This window comes from Mesitornis unicolor, unplaced genomic scaffold (genome assembly GCF_000695765.1).
Source record: "Mesitornis unicolor isolate BGI_N332 unplaced genomic scaffold, ASM69576v1 scaffold307, whole genome shotgun sequence".
Lineage (NCBI taxonomy): Eukaryota > Metazoa > Chordata > Aves > Mesitornithiformes > Mesitornithidae > Mesitornis > Mesitornis unicolor.
Genome location: NW_010198176.1, coordinates 7,469 through 21,164, shown reverse-complemented (window position 1 = coordinate 21,164; position 13,696 = coordinate 7,469). Strand labels below are relative to the sequence as shown.

General features: G+C 48.4%; 2 protein-coding genes across 2 annotated transcripts; one reads left to right on the top strand and one right to left on the bottom strand.

The window, feature by feature from the left end:
• The first annotated feature begins 4,590 nt into the window (after positions 1 to 4,590).
• On the top strand, positions 4,591 to 5,568 carry LOC104534651 (olfactory receptor 14I1-like). The gene has a single exon (XM_010189049.1). It carries the CDS (start codon positions 4,591 to 4,593, stop codon positions 5,566 to 5,568), a length of 978 nt encoding a protein of 325 aa, XP_010187351.1.
• A 6,317-nt stretch (positions 5,569 to 11,885) lies between these two features.
• LOC104533771 (olfactory receptor 10AG1-like) lies at positions 11,886 to 12,815 on the bottom strand. Its single transcript, XM_010189048.1, has one exon. It carries the CDS (start codon positions 12,813 to 12,815, stop codon positions 11,886 to 11,888), a length of 930 nt encoding a protein of 309 aa, XP_010187350.1.
• Between the last annotated feature and the right edge of the window lie 881 nt (positions 12,816 to 13,696).

Here is a 13,696-nt window from a genome sequence, read left to right as displayed (position 1 = left end):
CCGCATCTTCCCTCTGTCCTTTCTTGTAAATCAAGGCTTTGTCCCCTTGGCTAAGGCTGTTGCCTCTACCACTGAGGCCCAACAGGAGAAACTTTCTTCTGATGCTTTCACTTCATTTCATCTTGACCCCTTTTTTTGGAGGCCAGGAACCGCATCTTCCCTCTGTCCTTTCTTGTAAATCAAGGCTTTGTCCCCTTGGCTAAGGCTGTTGCCTCTACCACTGAGGCCCAACAGGAGAAACTTTCTTCTGATGCTTTCACTTCATTTCATCTTGACCCCTTTTTTTGGAGGCCAGGAAATGTCACGGAATTTTCCTGCACTTGGCATTGCTCACCCTCACATCCAACTGCCCCCAAGAAGAGCCCTGAGCCACGTGTGAGGGACAGGACCTGCCTTCCCAAGGCCTGGGGGTGAGGGCTTGGCCTTTCTGTTTCATAAGACAAAGCAAGGTTTTTCTTAGCATTACAACCACCTGCACAGTGCCTTTGCCTGCCTGCAACCATGGCCTCCAATTCTTTGCTCTAACAAGTCCCTGGGGAGAGTTTGTGAGTAATGGCCCTCAGTGGGGGAACTTGGAGATTTGCTTCTGACTTCTTGAGCAGTTTCTTCAATCTTCTCTCATAATCTGAAGTTCATGGACTCAGCACCAAATACACCACGGGGCTCATTAAAATACAGAAAGCCTTAACAAAACATGTTTCTTCCTGTAACTTTCTGCAAGTCTTGTGCTGCTAATTAGAAAAGTTTCATAAAGCAGTTAAGGAGGAAATTTCAAAGTGTGTCTAACGTCCATTAGTGAAGATGCAATAGAGACATTCTCCTGTTGATATTGGTCCAGGGTGTCTCCTCAGGAGGTCTGGACAGGTCGGAAAAGGATTCCCTTGAGGTCTGACACTGTATGGACAACTTTGCTCCTCTCCTCCCAAACCTGTCCATTCTTGACATTGGCCACCTGGGACTGACATCCCTGTTCCTTGCATCAGACCTCTCCACTGATCTCTGCACCAGGATGTCCTGTTCTGGAGTCCCCAACACAAACAGGGTATCGAGCAGCTCCAGATGGGGGCCACGAAGCAGATCAGAGGGCTTGAGCAACTCGTCTAAGAGAACTGGCTGAGAGATTTGGGGCTGTTCAGCCTGGAGAAGAGAACGCTTCAGGAAAACATTATTGCGGCCTTCCAGTTCTAGAAGGGGTCCTATGGGAAAGCTGGGGAGGGACTTTTTGAAAGGGCAGGTAGTGGTAGGAAGAGGAGTAGTGGTTTTAAACTGGAAGAGGGGAAATTTAGACTAGATATTAGAAAGAAATTCTTTACTGTGAGGGTAGTGAGACACTGGCACAGGTTGCCCAAGGAAGTTGTGGATGCTCCCTTCCTGGAAGTCTTCAAGGACAAGTTTGATGGGGCTTTGAGAAACCTGCTCTAGTAGCAGCCTGGTCTGTTGGGAGGTGTCCCTGCCTGTGGCAGGGGGCTTGGAACTGCTTTAAGGTCCCTTCCAACCCAAACCATTCCATCATTCTATCATTCTAAGTAGAATCCCACCTCCTGTGAGTTTGTGCTGTGCACAAGAGGGAGCTGTAACCTTTTCCACTCTCAGGACTACAGACACAAGATGGGATGTCTTGGACGACTCAGCTGAACCCCTTCCCTCAGCAGGGGAAAGTCCTTCCTATCACTTCTTGCTTGTTCTGTCTAATGATGGAACAAGGAAAGGTGATTCTGAATCCTGACTTGGTGCCTGATAGGAGCAATGCCACTGCTGGAAGTCTCTGTCCCCAGCTGCAGGAGGGAACATCAGTGATTGCTGATGTTCAGATGATTGTATCAGATGATTGCTTCAGCCTGTTTCACAGCAGGTTCCCCTGGAGCCTCAGGGACATACTAAGGGAGCCCAGAGGGGGCAGAGAAAGAGACACCTTGGGCTGCTCCTCTGCTGCTGAGCTGAGCTGGGCTGGGCTCCTGGGATGGAGGGAGCTCACAGAAACTCATCAGTGCTGCAGAGAGACAGCTCTGCCCAAGAGCAGCTCATCTGCAAAGCACAGCAGGGCTGAGGGCACTGCCTGTGGGCACAAAGGGGAGAGGAGTGAGGCAGAGAGAGGTTAAAGGAAGTCTGGGGTGGGAAGAAAATTGGAAAGCTCACTAGAGGAGAAATCTTCATGGCCTTTTACATGGTAAGTGTCTGCATGAAGGGGAATGAAGCTGCAGTTTCCTTAAGAGATCTCCTACAGCTGGCACATCCCATAGCCTATGGGTTCTCGCAGAAGGAATTTCACAGTCTGCCTAGTGTAGAGGAGAAGCATGTGTTGTCAAGCAGGGTTTTCCTGAACAAAGGTTCAAGGCATGATTGCTGCCTTCTCCCAGGGATGGCTGTGGAGGTGTGCATATGAGTGTGCAGCCAGGTGTGCCCTTCAGAGCAGGGTCCCTGCACCCCAGGGGCTGTGTGCTGGGGCAGGGACTCTGCCGCCTGCCAGGGTCAGCACTCAGCCTGCCCAGGTTGCTCCCCATGGCAGTGGGTGGAAACAGCAACCCATGGCAGGGCAGGGTCTTTCTGCCTATCAGGAGAGTTCTGTAAAGGTCCAGGCTGCTCACAGGTCTAGCTCATGGCCCAGCCATCTCTGGATGGGTATTTTCTAGATGGAGAGTAAAGCCAGAGTTTGCATGAATGGGAAGGAGCCGCTACTCCAAGTTCTCTATTCTGAGTTTGACTGGTGGAGAGTGACAGGTGGGAATAATTCTCACTGGTTTGGAGAAGGCACTGAGACTTGAAATTTCAAGTCTCAGTGCCTTCTCCAGACCTGAGAAGTGAGAAGTGAATGAGTGAGTGAGTGAGAAGTGAATTCACTGAGAAGTGAATGAGTCTGGGAGCATCAGATCAATGGCCTCATGCCTTACACATCACCAACATCAACTTTCCATCCTCATCAAGTTTTCTCTGATGCTCAGATTCCAATCTGAACTTTGAAACACAGAGATGCCCCTGGGAGGTGTCTGCAAAGCAGAGCTGAGCAGAGTGGGATGGCATCTCTGAGCCTGGACAGGCAACAAACTTTGGGACCGAGAAGCAGGTCCTGCCAGGGCCAATTGCAGGCAGTAGAGACATGGGCAGAGACTGAGAGGAAGCATTTAACACAAGTTCCCTTTCTGAGGATATACAAGCATCTCCCTGCCATCCCCTGCAGTGCCTATCCCTTCCCCTGAACACCCTCTTTATCTCTCCTCTCCCATCCAGCACAGCTGGACATTCTAGACCTTGCAGCTGTGGGTTCTAGGGCTGGAGTAGACTCCCCATCCACCCAAGAGCCAGAGGAGGCCAAGTGACTCATGCCCGCTTCTTGCTGCCCAGCAGAGAGGCTGAGGGCGAGTGCCCTGCGCTGTTGCTGTCTGGGACAGTGGTGTGCACAGCTGGGAACAGGGGAGGCTTTCCCGAGTGCCTGACTGTCTCTGCTTGCTTTTCTCAGCTGCACCATCCCTGTATTTCCTCTTGTCTCTCCACCTGTCTGTGCTGTCCTCTTTATTGCTGTCAGGCTCCTAGGGATGGGAGCTCTATCTGCAGAGTCAGGCACTGAGGTTGTGCATCCTGCCATGCAGATGTGTCCATGGGAATGAGGTGTGTTAGCTTTCCTCGGACCTGTGGGGCTCTGGGCAGTGCAGTCAGAGTGAGCTGACTCTCCCTTCATGAAATACCATCACCAGGAAATATGGCTAATTCCTCGGAGAGTCTTTCTAAGCTGCCAGCTGCCCTCCAGGCTGCAAATGTCTCCCACAGCACCTGTGAGTTATCTGAAAGAGCAGCACAAAGATGCTACAGGCAGGGAAGTGTTGCTGTGCTGGTGAAATGAGCTCTGTGTCCTTGGCTTGGAGTGGGATGCCGAGACCTGGCTTTGGTACCCAGAGGCAGGTGAGACACTGGCTGAGCTGCAGGGCATCCCTCTGCTCTCAGCTGTGCTTGCTTTCTTCTCAGAAAACACTCTTCCACAGGAGTGTGATCCCTCTCCATCTAAAGAAGGAGCAAGCACAGGGCAGCTGGGAACAAGACTGATGGACAAACCAGGTTGCCTCAACTGGACCAAGAAGCCTTTTGCCAGTCAGAAGTAGCGTCTCTTTACTCTTTTCTGATATCATAGAAAACTCCTCAGGTGAGATGGGGTGGGGCAAGGAAGTGGTGCTCAAGGAAACAACAAAAAGAAGTCTAAAAATCCTTTCTACAAACAGCTTCCTTACCATTGAGGGTGCATAGACTGAAAATCCCTTCAATGCTGAGAGATTTAATCTGAGAAATTCTTATTATCAGATCTGATCCTTGTTGCTCACAGGTACCCCCAGAACTAGAGCACAATGGACACCTTCGGAGCTCATGGCAGCTCATGGCAGCTCAAGGCCTTGCTCCTTCTGCCACACTCAGTCACCACAAACCAGAGCTCCAGCCAGGAGCTGAACAAGTCCTGCCAAGCAGGGAAAAGCGTGTGCATGTGGTTGGTTGGTGAGGGGGTGGTGCAGTCTATGAGAAACAGCTTTGATGTTGTGAAGAGAAATCTTTTCTGAGTTGTCACTGTTCCCTTCTCCTTGGACAGGCCCCACTGCCCAGAGGGACCAAATGTCCAACAGCAGCTCCATCACCCAGTTCCTCCTCCTGGCATTTGTAGACACACGGGAGCTGCAGCTCTTGACCTTCTGGCTCTTCCTGGCCATCTACCTGGCTGCCCTCCTGGGAAATGGCCTCATCATCACTGCCATAGCCTGTGACCACCGCCTCCACACCCCCATGTACTTCTTCATCCTCAACCTCTCCATCATTGACCTGGGCGGCATCTCCACCACTGTTCCCAAAGCCATGGCCAATTCCCTGTGGAACACCAGGACCATTTCCTACTCAGGATGTGCTACTCAGGCCTTTTTCTTTCTCTTCTTGATCACAGCAGAGTATTCCCTCCTCACAGTCATGGCCTATGACCGCTACGTGGCCATCTGCAAACCCCTGCACTATGGGACCCTCCTGGGCAGCAGAGCTTGTATCCACATGGCAGCAGCTGCCTGGGGCAGTGGGTTTATCAATGCTGTGCTGCACACAGCCAATACATTTTCACAACCACTGTGCCAAGGCAATGTCCTGGACCAGTTCTTCTGTGAAATCCCCCACATCCTCAAGCTCTCCTGCTCAGACTCAGACTACCTCAGGGAAGTCTGGCTTATTCTGGGTAGTGCATGTTTAGTCTTTATGTGTTTTGTTTTCATTGTGTTGTCCTACGTGCAGATCTTCAGGGCTGTGCTAAGGATCCCCTCTGAGCAGGGACAACACAAAGTCTTTTCCACATGCTTCCCTCACCTGGCTGTGGTCTCCCTGTTTGTCAGTACTGGCATCTTTGCCAACATGAAGCCCCTTTCCATTTCCTTTTCAGTTCAAAACCTGGTGGTGTCATTTCTATACTCAGTGGTGCCTCCAGCAGTGAACCCCCTCATCTACAGCATGAGGAACAAGGAGATCAAAGATGCCATGAAGAAACTTGTGAATAGATCTTTTCAAGCAGCAATAAACTGCTTGTCTTCTGTAAATCTCATTGCACTCTTAGTGTAACTCATTAGAGGCACAATGTTTCTCTGGTTCTTTGTTTTCATCTTTTCTTTGTTGTAATATTGCTGTGCACAAAAAAGTGCCATTCTTCATCTCACTTCACTTTCACTACTCATGTTTTTTTGTCACCTAATGACTGCGTAAATGAGGAGCTGCACTCTCTCTTCAAACAAAATAAAGGACCCTGTAGTGTCTTTGTGACTTGAGGTCCTTCTCTGAGACCACTGTAAAGCTGCAGGTGAAATACCTTGGTGCAGAGGTGGAGAGGAAAAGCAGTCCTGGCACAGCAGCGTTTCCAGGGAGCACCAGTTCTTGGTCTGCCCAAAGCTGCTCTCTTTCCCCTTCCACGCTCTCTTTTGCAGCCCTTGAGTTACTGAGGGTTCCAAGTGCTCTAGCAGCTTGGTCATAGTCCTGCAGTGTGGCAGTCCTGTGACAGCGGGCAGGGCCAGGCAGTGACCACTTGTGTGACAGAGCTGACCTCCATAGCAGCATTTCCATCATCAAAAAGGATCTTCTCAGCGCAGTGCCTGAAGGTTCATGTCTTCTTCCAAAGATGATCTCAAGAAAGTGCTCAAGTGAGAAAAACACTTGTGAGCAGCTAAAGAGTGCAGAGGGGTGGCACACAGCAGTGTCATGGATGCTCATCAGAGAATTCAATCATTGGCACCAAAGAATGACTCCTTGCTGCACACCCCCTCCACTGCATACACCATGTGGGCTGCTATGGAGAAAATTAACTCTATCCCAGTCACACCCAGTACACCAAATCTCTTCTCCCATGGATTCCTGGTAGCAGTTCTGTCTCATGTCCTGCCCAGTGCAGACCAGCACAAAGCCTTTTCCGCCACCTCCCTCGCATGGCCATGGTCTCCCTGTTTGTCAGCACTGCAGTGTTTGCCCAACTGAAGCCCTCTCCATCTCCTCCCCACTTCTAGACCCTTTCGTGGCAGTTCTGTACTCGGTGCTGTATCCAGCAGTGAATCCAGCAGTGAATCCCCTCATCTACAGCATGAGCAACCAGGAACTCAAGGATGCCCTATGGAAGTTGGCCCAATGGATGCTGTTTCACTGACAAAAACCTGCCTACCCTTTTCTGTACATTTTAGATAGGTTTTAGGTTTATCTTAGGCCACAAGTCTGCTTTTTCCTCTTGTGATAATCCAGTTTATAGAAAGTTTTCTGTATTTATATGACTTGTCTTGAGGCTTGATATTTTTGTGTCTGACTTGAACAATACTCTCAGTAGGGCCTGTCAGATAGCAGCTCGGCAGTAAAAGGGGTTCCTTCAGGTTCAGTGCCTGGAGGGTGGGCCCTTCCTCCAAAGTTGCTGCCAATATAATGTGCATGGAATGAGTCTTCTAAAGAGTCTGTTCTCCTTTTCTTCTCAGTGTTTCTAGGGTTAAGTTCCTGGTACTATTGGGTTCCACTGGGCCAAACATTGTGGACTTAAAAGCTCTCTTCTTTGTGTTAGAGGAGTAGTGGTCCACGAGCTCACTTCTATCATCTCATTTTTCTTCATGTATGACAGAACAGATGACATATACAAGACTCTAGTGAAATGAATTTGGAGGGGTGTGAAGAGGAGAGGATTAGGTCTCACCACATGCCCTGGATTTGGTATGAATGGAGATTCAGAAGGTGAAACACCCCCAAAGGTGAAGTCCACCAGAAGTGAAGCAGTGAATCAGCATATACAGAACAAGGACTCTGCGGTGCCATGGGACTGAGTGGGGACACAGCAGGCACAGGAAGGGGAGGCTGGAGAGATGCAGGAGCTGCCTGAGGGACCCCAGGGCCAGCACTGTCATGTCCTGAGGAATGGGACTGGTGGGAGCAGAGGAGGGGGCAAATTCAGTCAGGATTGGGAACATCTACAATATGAATTCAGGACAGGCAGAGAGTGCCTCACCTCTGTTTTCTCATGGGATTGGGCCAGCACCATCCCTGGGGCTGATGGGGAGTCTACCATCCCTGTCTGCCTTTCAGGAGCTTCTGCGCCAATAAGAAGAGGAGTCTATGGGGTGAATGCCCAAAGTTCTGCAGCACCTTGTGGTGGTCATTGCAGTGGGACCAGTCCAGACTGAGCTGCTCTGCAGCGCTGCACTGGGAGAGGGCAGTGAAGGCAGAGAGAGCTGGGAAGGGACTGGACTTTGCTGGAAAGTGCTTGGTAGAATAATTTTGTATACACAATATGATCACTCTGAGCCTTTTCTTCGCCAGACTGAACAGTCCCACATCTTTTAGCTACTCCTCCTATGGAAGATGCTCCAGTCCCTTAAACCAGGTTTGTAGCCCATTGCTGGACTTTCTTTACTACGACAACAACTTTCTTGTTCTGGGGAGCCCAGCACTGGACTCAGCACTCCAGATGTGGTCTCAGCAGTGCCGAGTAGAGGGGAAGAGTCACCTCTGTGTATCTGGCAGCAATGCTTTTCCTGATGCAGCCCAGCAGTCTGTTGGACTTTGCTGTGAGGGTGCTCTGCTGTCTCATGCTCAGCTTCCTGTCCTGTGGGACCTCAAGTTCCTTCTCTGCAGAGCCGCTATCTGTCAAGTTGTCCCCTAGCATGATATCCACAGTGTGGTTTAACCACAGGCTGTCCTTCCCCGTGGACTTTCTCAGCAGTGGCAGCAGCTTGTCGTTTTTGGATATCAGCTTCACCCCTGGCACAGGCTCCGTGGTGCTGCAGTCACCTGGCACAGCAAACCCCTCTCCTGCCAGGGCTGCACAGCTCAGGCCTTTCTCTCTCTGGCCTTGGGAATTGCAGGTTTTGATCTCATTGTGGGAACCTCACTCTTCATTATGTTGCCACCTGTCATCCACTCCCCCTTCCTCTGCTGGGAAGCAAAGCCTTTCCACACAAGGATCCTACCTCTGGGTACCAGGTTTCTATGTGACAAGTCTGCCTTTGACACTGGTGTCACATCTGAGGCGATGTAACCCAAATTGACACCAAAACCAACAGTCTGGGGCACAGCGAGCAGAGCCCCATGGGCCATGACAGAGCTGTGACAGCAGTGGAATGAGAGCTGAGGTGGAGAAGGACAGGTCCCAGGGCATTTGTAGTGGATGGTGATATAACATCTTTAGGAGAGACCAACAGGGAAGATGAGACACGGGGGAGGGATGCCCTGTGTGACATCAAGACAAAGATTTTTTAGTGCATAACCAAAAGCAGTGTGTGCCAGTAAACCCAACTGAAGAATTCATTCACTGGGCACACAGATGTTCAGCCATTTCCAGGAAAGCAGGGCTTCATCACATGTGTCAGTGACACGGGAGAAGAAATACCATAAATATGAAAGTCTTCATTTCATCCCCCTTTCCTTAGAATCCTAGAATACCCTGGTTTACTGGGACAGAACTTTAGAGTCAATTTTCTGTTGAGGAAAACTGCTGTAAAGACTACAGCACTCTATTTCATGGGAACAAAGTTGACGTGGCACTATGGACAGTCCTGGGATGTAGGTTGCCATAGTGCTCAAGGTCTTGAGGTAAACAGGTACAGATGCTGGGGGGGAACAGAAACCTAGAGGAGTTGATACCGAGGTGAGCCCAGGCTGTCCGGTTAATACTGTTCATACCATCAACATCACGTTCTCTATAAACTGGGCAGTTTGCTGGGGACGACCCTTCTCTTCTGCCCTCCTGCTCCTCCTTCCCTCTTCCATGGCTGACATCTCAAGGGACTTGTTTACCATCCTAACCTTGAGGCCTACTCCCTCACAATATATGCTGAGTATAACTCTGTGTACTTTATATTATCTTGTTATTAATATTAGATTTTATTATTATTTTTAAAATAGATTTCTATTTCAACTCATGAATCTCCTTTCCTTTTCCCAACTCCTCTGGCAGGGTGGGTAGGAGGCATCAGGTGATAAAGTAACTGTATAAACCATGAAAGTCAAACGAAAATGAATGTTTGGAATGAAATTGAAATGCATTAATTAATCACAATGAAGAATAGGAAGGAATCCCTTTACAGCACTGTGCTTTTTCTGTTATTAATGGTAGTACCACTATCCCCTATCCCACCAAGAGGGGACTGAGTGGCTGTTTGGTGCTTCGCTGCTGACTGGTGTCAAACCATGACGAACAGAAACTCCAGGGGTCCCTGAACCCCTGTTCCAGTGCTGGACCATCACCCTGGTGATTTCTTTTTTTATACTTTATGTGAAATTAGGCAAGCATTGCACAAGTCAGTGCAAGACATCATAGCAGGGAAACATGATTTTTCATGTTCTTTTTTAAGCTGATTCCGCTCAGGGACACTGTAGAGAGTTTGTGGGGTCTAGCAAGTGATTTCTGAGCCCTGAAAGGAGTCATCTCTTCATCCGTTGCGTCACCCTCTGGGCCACACTGACCACTGACTGTGCTTTGACTGTTTCCCTTTAACATTACATTGTTCAGACACAGCTTGAAGTAGCTAATGACTTTAAACTCTTTAGGGGCACTGTTGTAGAGAGGGAGAGAGATGAACTTTGATTGCAAAAGAGAAGCAGCAATACACTTTATTAGTACAAACTAGTGAGTTAACAAAGTTCAATGGCAAGTGTGACAAGATTCAGTGGCAAGGGTACACTTGATTATTTACTGTACAGAGGACAGTGTCAGGCAAACCAGTAAGGAGACCCTCTTGTCGAGGCTTGAGATTGAGAGAGGACCCTCTTGCATTTTAAACTCCTTCTCAGAAAGGAGTTGAGGTGTGGCTGGATGCAGACTTTGTCCCACACTTGGTCAATGGTTTATGTCTAAAGGATGACACACGTGCAATCAGTCCTTTCTATCACTTAGTTAAGGCTATATAGTTTCAGCAATCCTATTGCCAATTCACTTGAGTATCTGATATGATAAGGATTCTGTCAATGTTGATGAGTAACCTCCACAGCCATCCCTACTCAAGAGGAGATCCTGGTACGCAGCCTGCTGCCATGCAGGAGAGCTAAAGGAGCACTAGGTCATCCATTACTTATGGAGTAAGATGAACAACTTAATAGTCGTATTTGCACACCACCAAGATGTCTGGGTCACTGCGCCAGACAGCCCTTGGCTACTGCGTGTCCATCACGCTCCCTGAAGTCCAACTTCAGCTGGATGCAGCCATCATAACCACCTCTGCTCGTTATTGCTTGAGAGGGATGGAGGGCAGGAGAAGCACACCACCACAGGCACAGAAGATGCTTGAGAGTACAAAGATATCATGGTGTGATGTGACAGAGCAGGAAAGCCTCAGGAGACCTTTCCCCTTCTTGAAGAGGATGAAAGCCAGGCTGGATGCATGGTTGTGTTTGAGTGTCGTGGTTTAGGGCTGGGCTGGCCACTAAATCCTGGACAGACGCTCTCTGTTAACCCCTCTCCCCTCCCCAGAAGGGAAGAGAAAAGAGAATAAGGGAGAGAGACTTTACGGGTTGGAAAATAAACTAACAGATTTAATAAAACAATACTACTAATACTACAGGATAATATTGTAAATAGGAAAAATAATGAAATATATACAGATATGTACAAACATATACAAAACCAATATAAAATCCTCCCCCCACCCTCACCGCAGTGACGAATACATCACCAGAGGCTCTGCAGAGCTGGGCACTGGAAAAGTCCCAGACTGAACTCAGCAGCAGTGGGAGCAGGATGTAGAATACACAAAATCAAGATCAATGGCAGATGAACCAGCAGGGTTCTGCTCAGGCCTTGGCCTCTGCAGGATCGAGATGGACGGAAGGGTCCAAGATGGAAGAGCTCCAAGATAGGAGAAGGGTGAAAAGGGAACGAGACCCTCGTGATCCTTCAGTAACTCAGCAGCAGTGGGAGCAGGATGTAGAATACACAAAATCAAGATCAATGGCAGATGAACCAGCAGGGTTCTGCTCAGGCCTTGGCCTCTGCAGGATCGAGATGGACGGAAGGGTCCAAGATGGAAGAGCTCCAAGATAGGAGAAGGGTGAAAAGGGAACGAGACCCTCGTGATCCTTCAGTTTTTATACTGAGTGTGACGTATGTGGGATGGAATACCTTGTTGGTCAGTTTTGGGTCCGCTTCTCCCCCCATAGGAGCAGACACAGCACCCATGATGAGACAACTGACCTTGAACATATCTTCTAGCAGCGCTGTTTGGGAAAAACAAGCTGCCAGTTTTCAGCAAGTTCAGCCACTTAAAAGAGATTGAACTGAAAAGTAAAATAAAAAAATTAGTTCTATTTAGCTCAAACCAGGACATTGAGCAAAGATGGGATGCTTTGTTCAGGCAGCCATGTACCCCAGTGGGACTTTCGGTACTAGTTAGGATTATTTTACATACTCTGTAGTATCACTTTGTCTATAAGAGTCTTTTCAAGGCAATTCTCACTTCCTTATTCCTCAGGCTATAGATGACAGGGTTCAACATGGGGGTCACGATTGTGTGAAACAGGGCAAGGTATTTGTTGGTGTCTGCAGAATCCCTTGACCATTGCTTGAAGTAGACAACTGTGGCTGAGCCATAGAAAAGTGTCACCACCCCGAGATGTGAAGAGCAGGTGGAAAAGGCTTTGTGTCTGCCCAGAACTGAAGTTATTTTCACAACCACCCTGATACTTTTAATGTAAGAAATCACTATTAAGGAGAAGGGCAGAACTGCAAATACCAGGATGATGGTGTACAGCATCACCTGGTTCCAGAAAGTGTCTGCACAGGCCCGTTCTAGCAAAGGGGGCACGTCACAGAAAAAGTGATGAAGGTCATGGGACGCACAGAAGAGCAAAGTAAGCACCTGGTTGGTCTGTGTTACCTGCACTGGCACAACAGCCACCCACGACCCCACCACCAGTCTGATGCAGAGACCGCTGCTCATGATGAGGGTGTAGTGCAGGGGCGCACAGACGGCTACGTAGCGGTCGTAGTCCATGGCAGCCAGGAGAAGGCATTCAATGGTGCCCAACAAAACGAGGAAATACAGCTGGGCCGCACAGCCAAGGAAGGAGATCCTGCCACCTTCCATCAGGAAACTCACCAGTATTTTTGGCAGAGTGACTGATGTGTAGCACACCTCCAGGATGGACAAGTTCCTCAGGAAGAAATACATGGGGCTGTGGAGGCTTGAGTCCAGCACTGTGACGAGTGCAATCAGGCTGTTCCCTGTGAGGACCACAAGGTAGATGACCAGGAAGACTGTGAAGGACAGGCCCTGCAGGCTGGGGTTGTCAGAAAATCCCAGAAGAATTAATCCAGATCCAACAGCATGATTATCCAAGCCTTTTGTCTGGGGCATTTTCTCTATACAGAGCAACAGGATTCATCCACCATCACACACACTTCAAGCCTAGAGAATGACTACAAACATCAGGACACACATGATTAGAGGAGTTTGACGAAGATTTGCATAAATGTTTGGAAATCTAACATGGTTTGCTCGCTCCAGGGGGGTTTGTAAAGAGCAGAATGCTTGAGCCTGTATGACTGGGTTTTGTAATTTTCTTTTCAAAAGAAACTTGACTTTCTTTTTCAAAGTTGATTTTATTAAATAGAATACCTGGTGACAGATGAGAAAAAAAGGGATGAAAATGCATAAATACTAGCCCCTTTCAGGACAGTCTTGCTTACATTCCTTGTCTAGATCTTGTAAGAGCTGTATTTAATGTAAAAACAGTAAGAAGAAACAGGGTGAAAACAAAGACAAAGCCAGGCAAGGCGAGGCAAGGAGAGGTGAACAAAACAAAGCAAGGCAAGGCATAAAATGATTCTTTGACCTCAGTGAGAAAGATTAATCACAGCTCTCCTCACATGTAAAAGCTCATCCTCTGAAGCTGTGACCATCCACAGAGATCTGGGAGACTGTCTTAGATGCAAATCATTAATTTTTACATGGTTAAGGGTGAATCTCATCAGGAGTAAAACAGGCTTCTGTCTGCCAATGAATCCAGGGACAGTGATGCATCCATGAGACAAGACAGGTAAGCAGCAGTTTATGCATAAATCACAAGTTTTCAGGGTGCTTTTTAGCACATTTTTGCTCAGGCAATCAAACTGCTTCAAGCAGTTTTCAGTCATACAGGGAAAAGTGTTATTAAAATGTTGTGATCTCTCCATAACACCCGATTTTCCTGATCAGGTCAGACTTTTAGAACCTCTGAATGAGTCCTGGAAGAATTC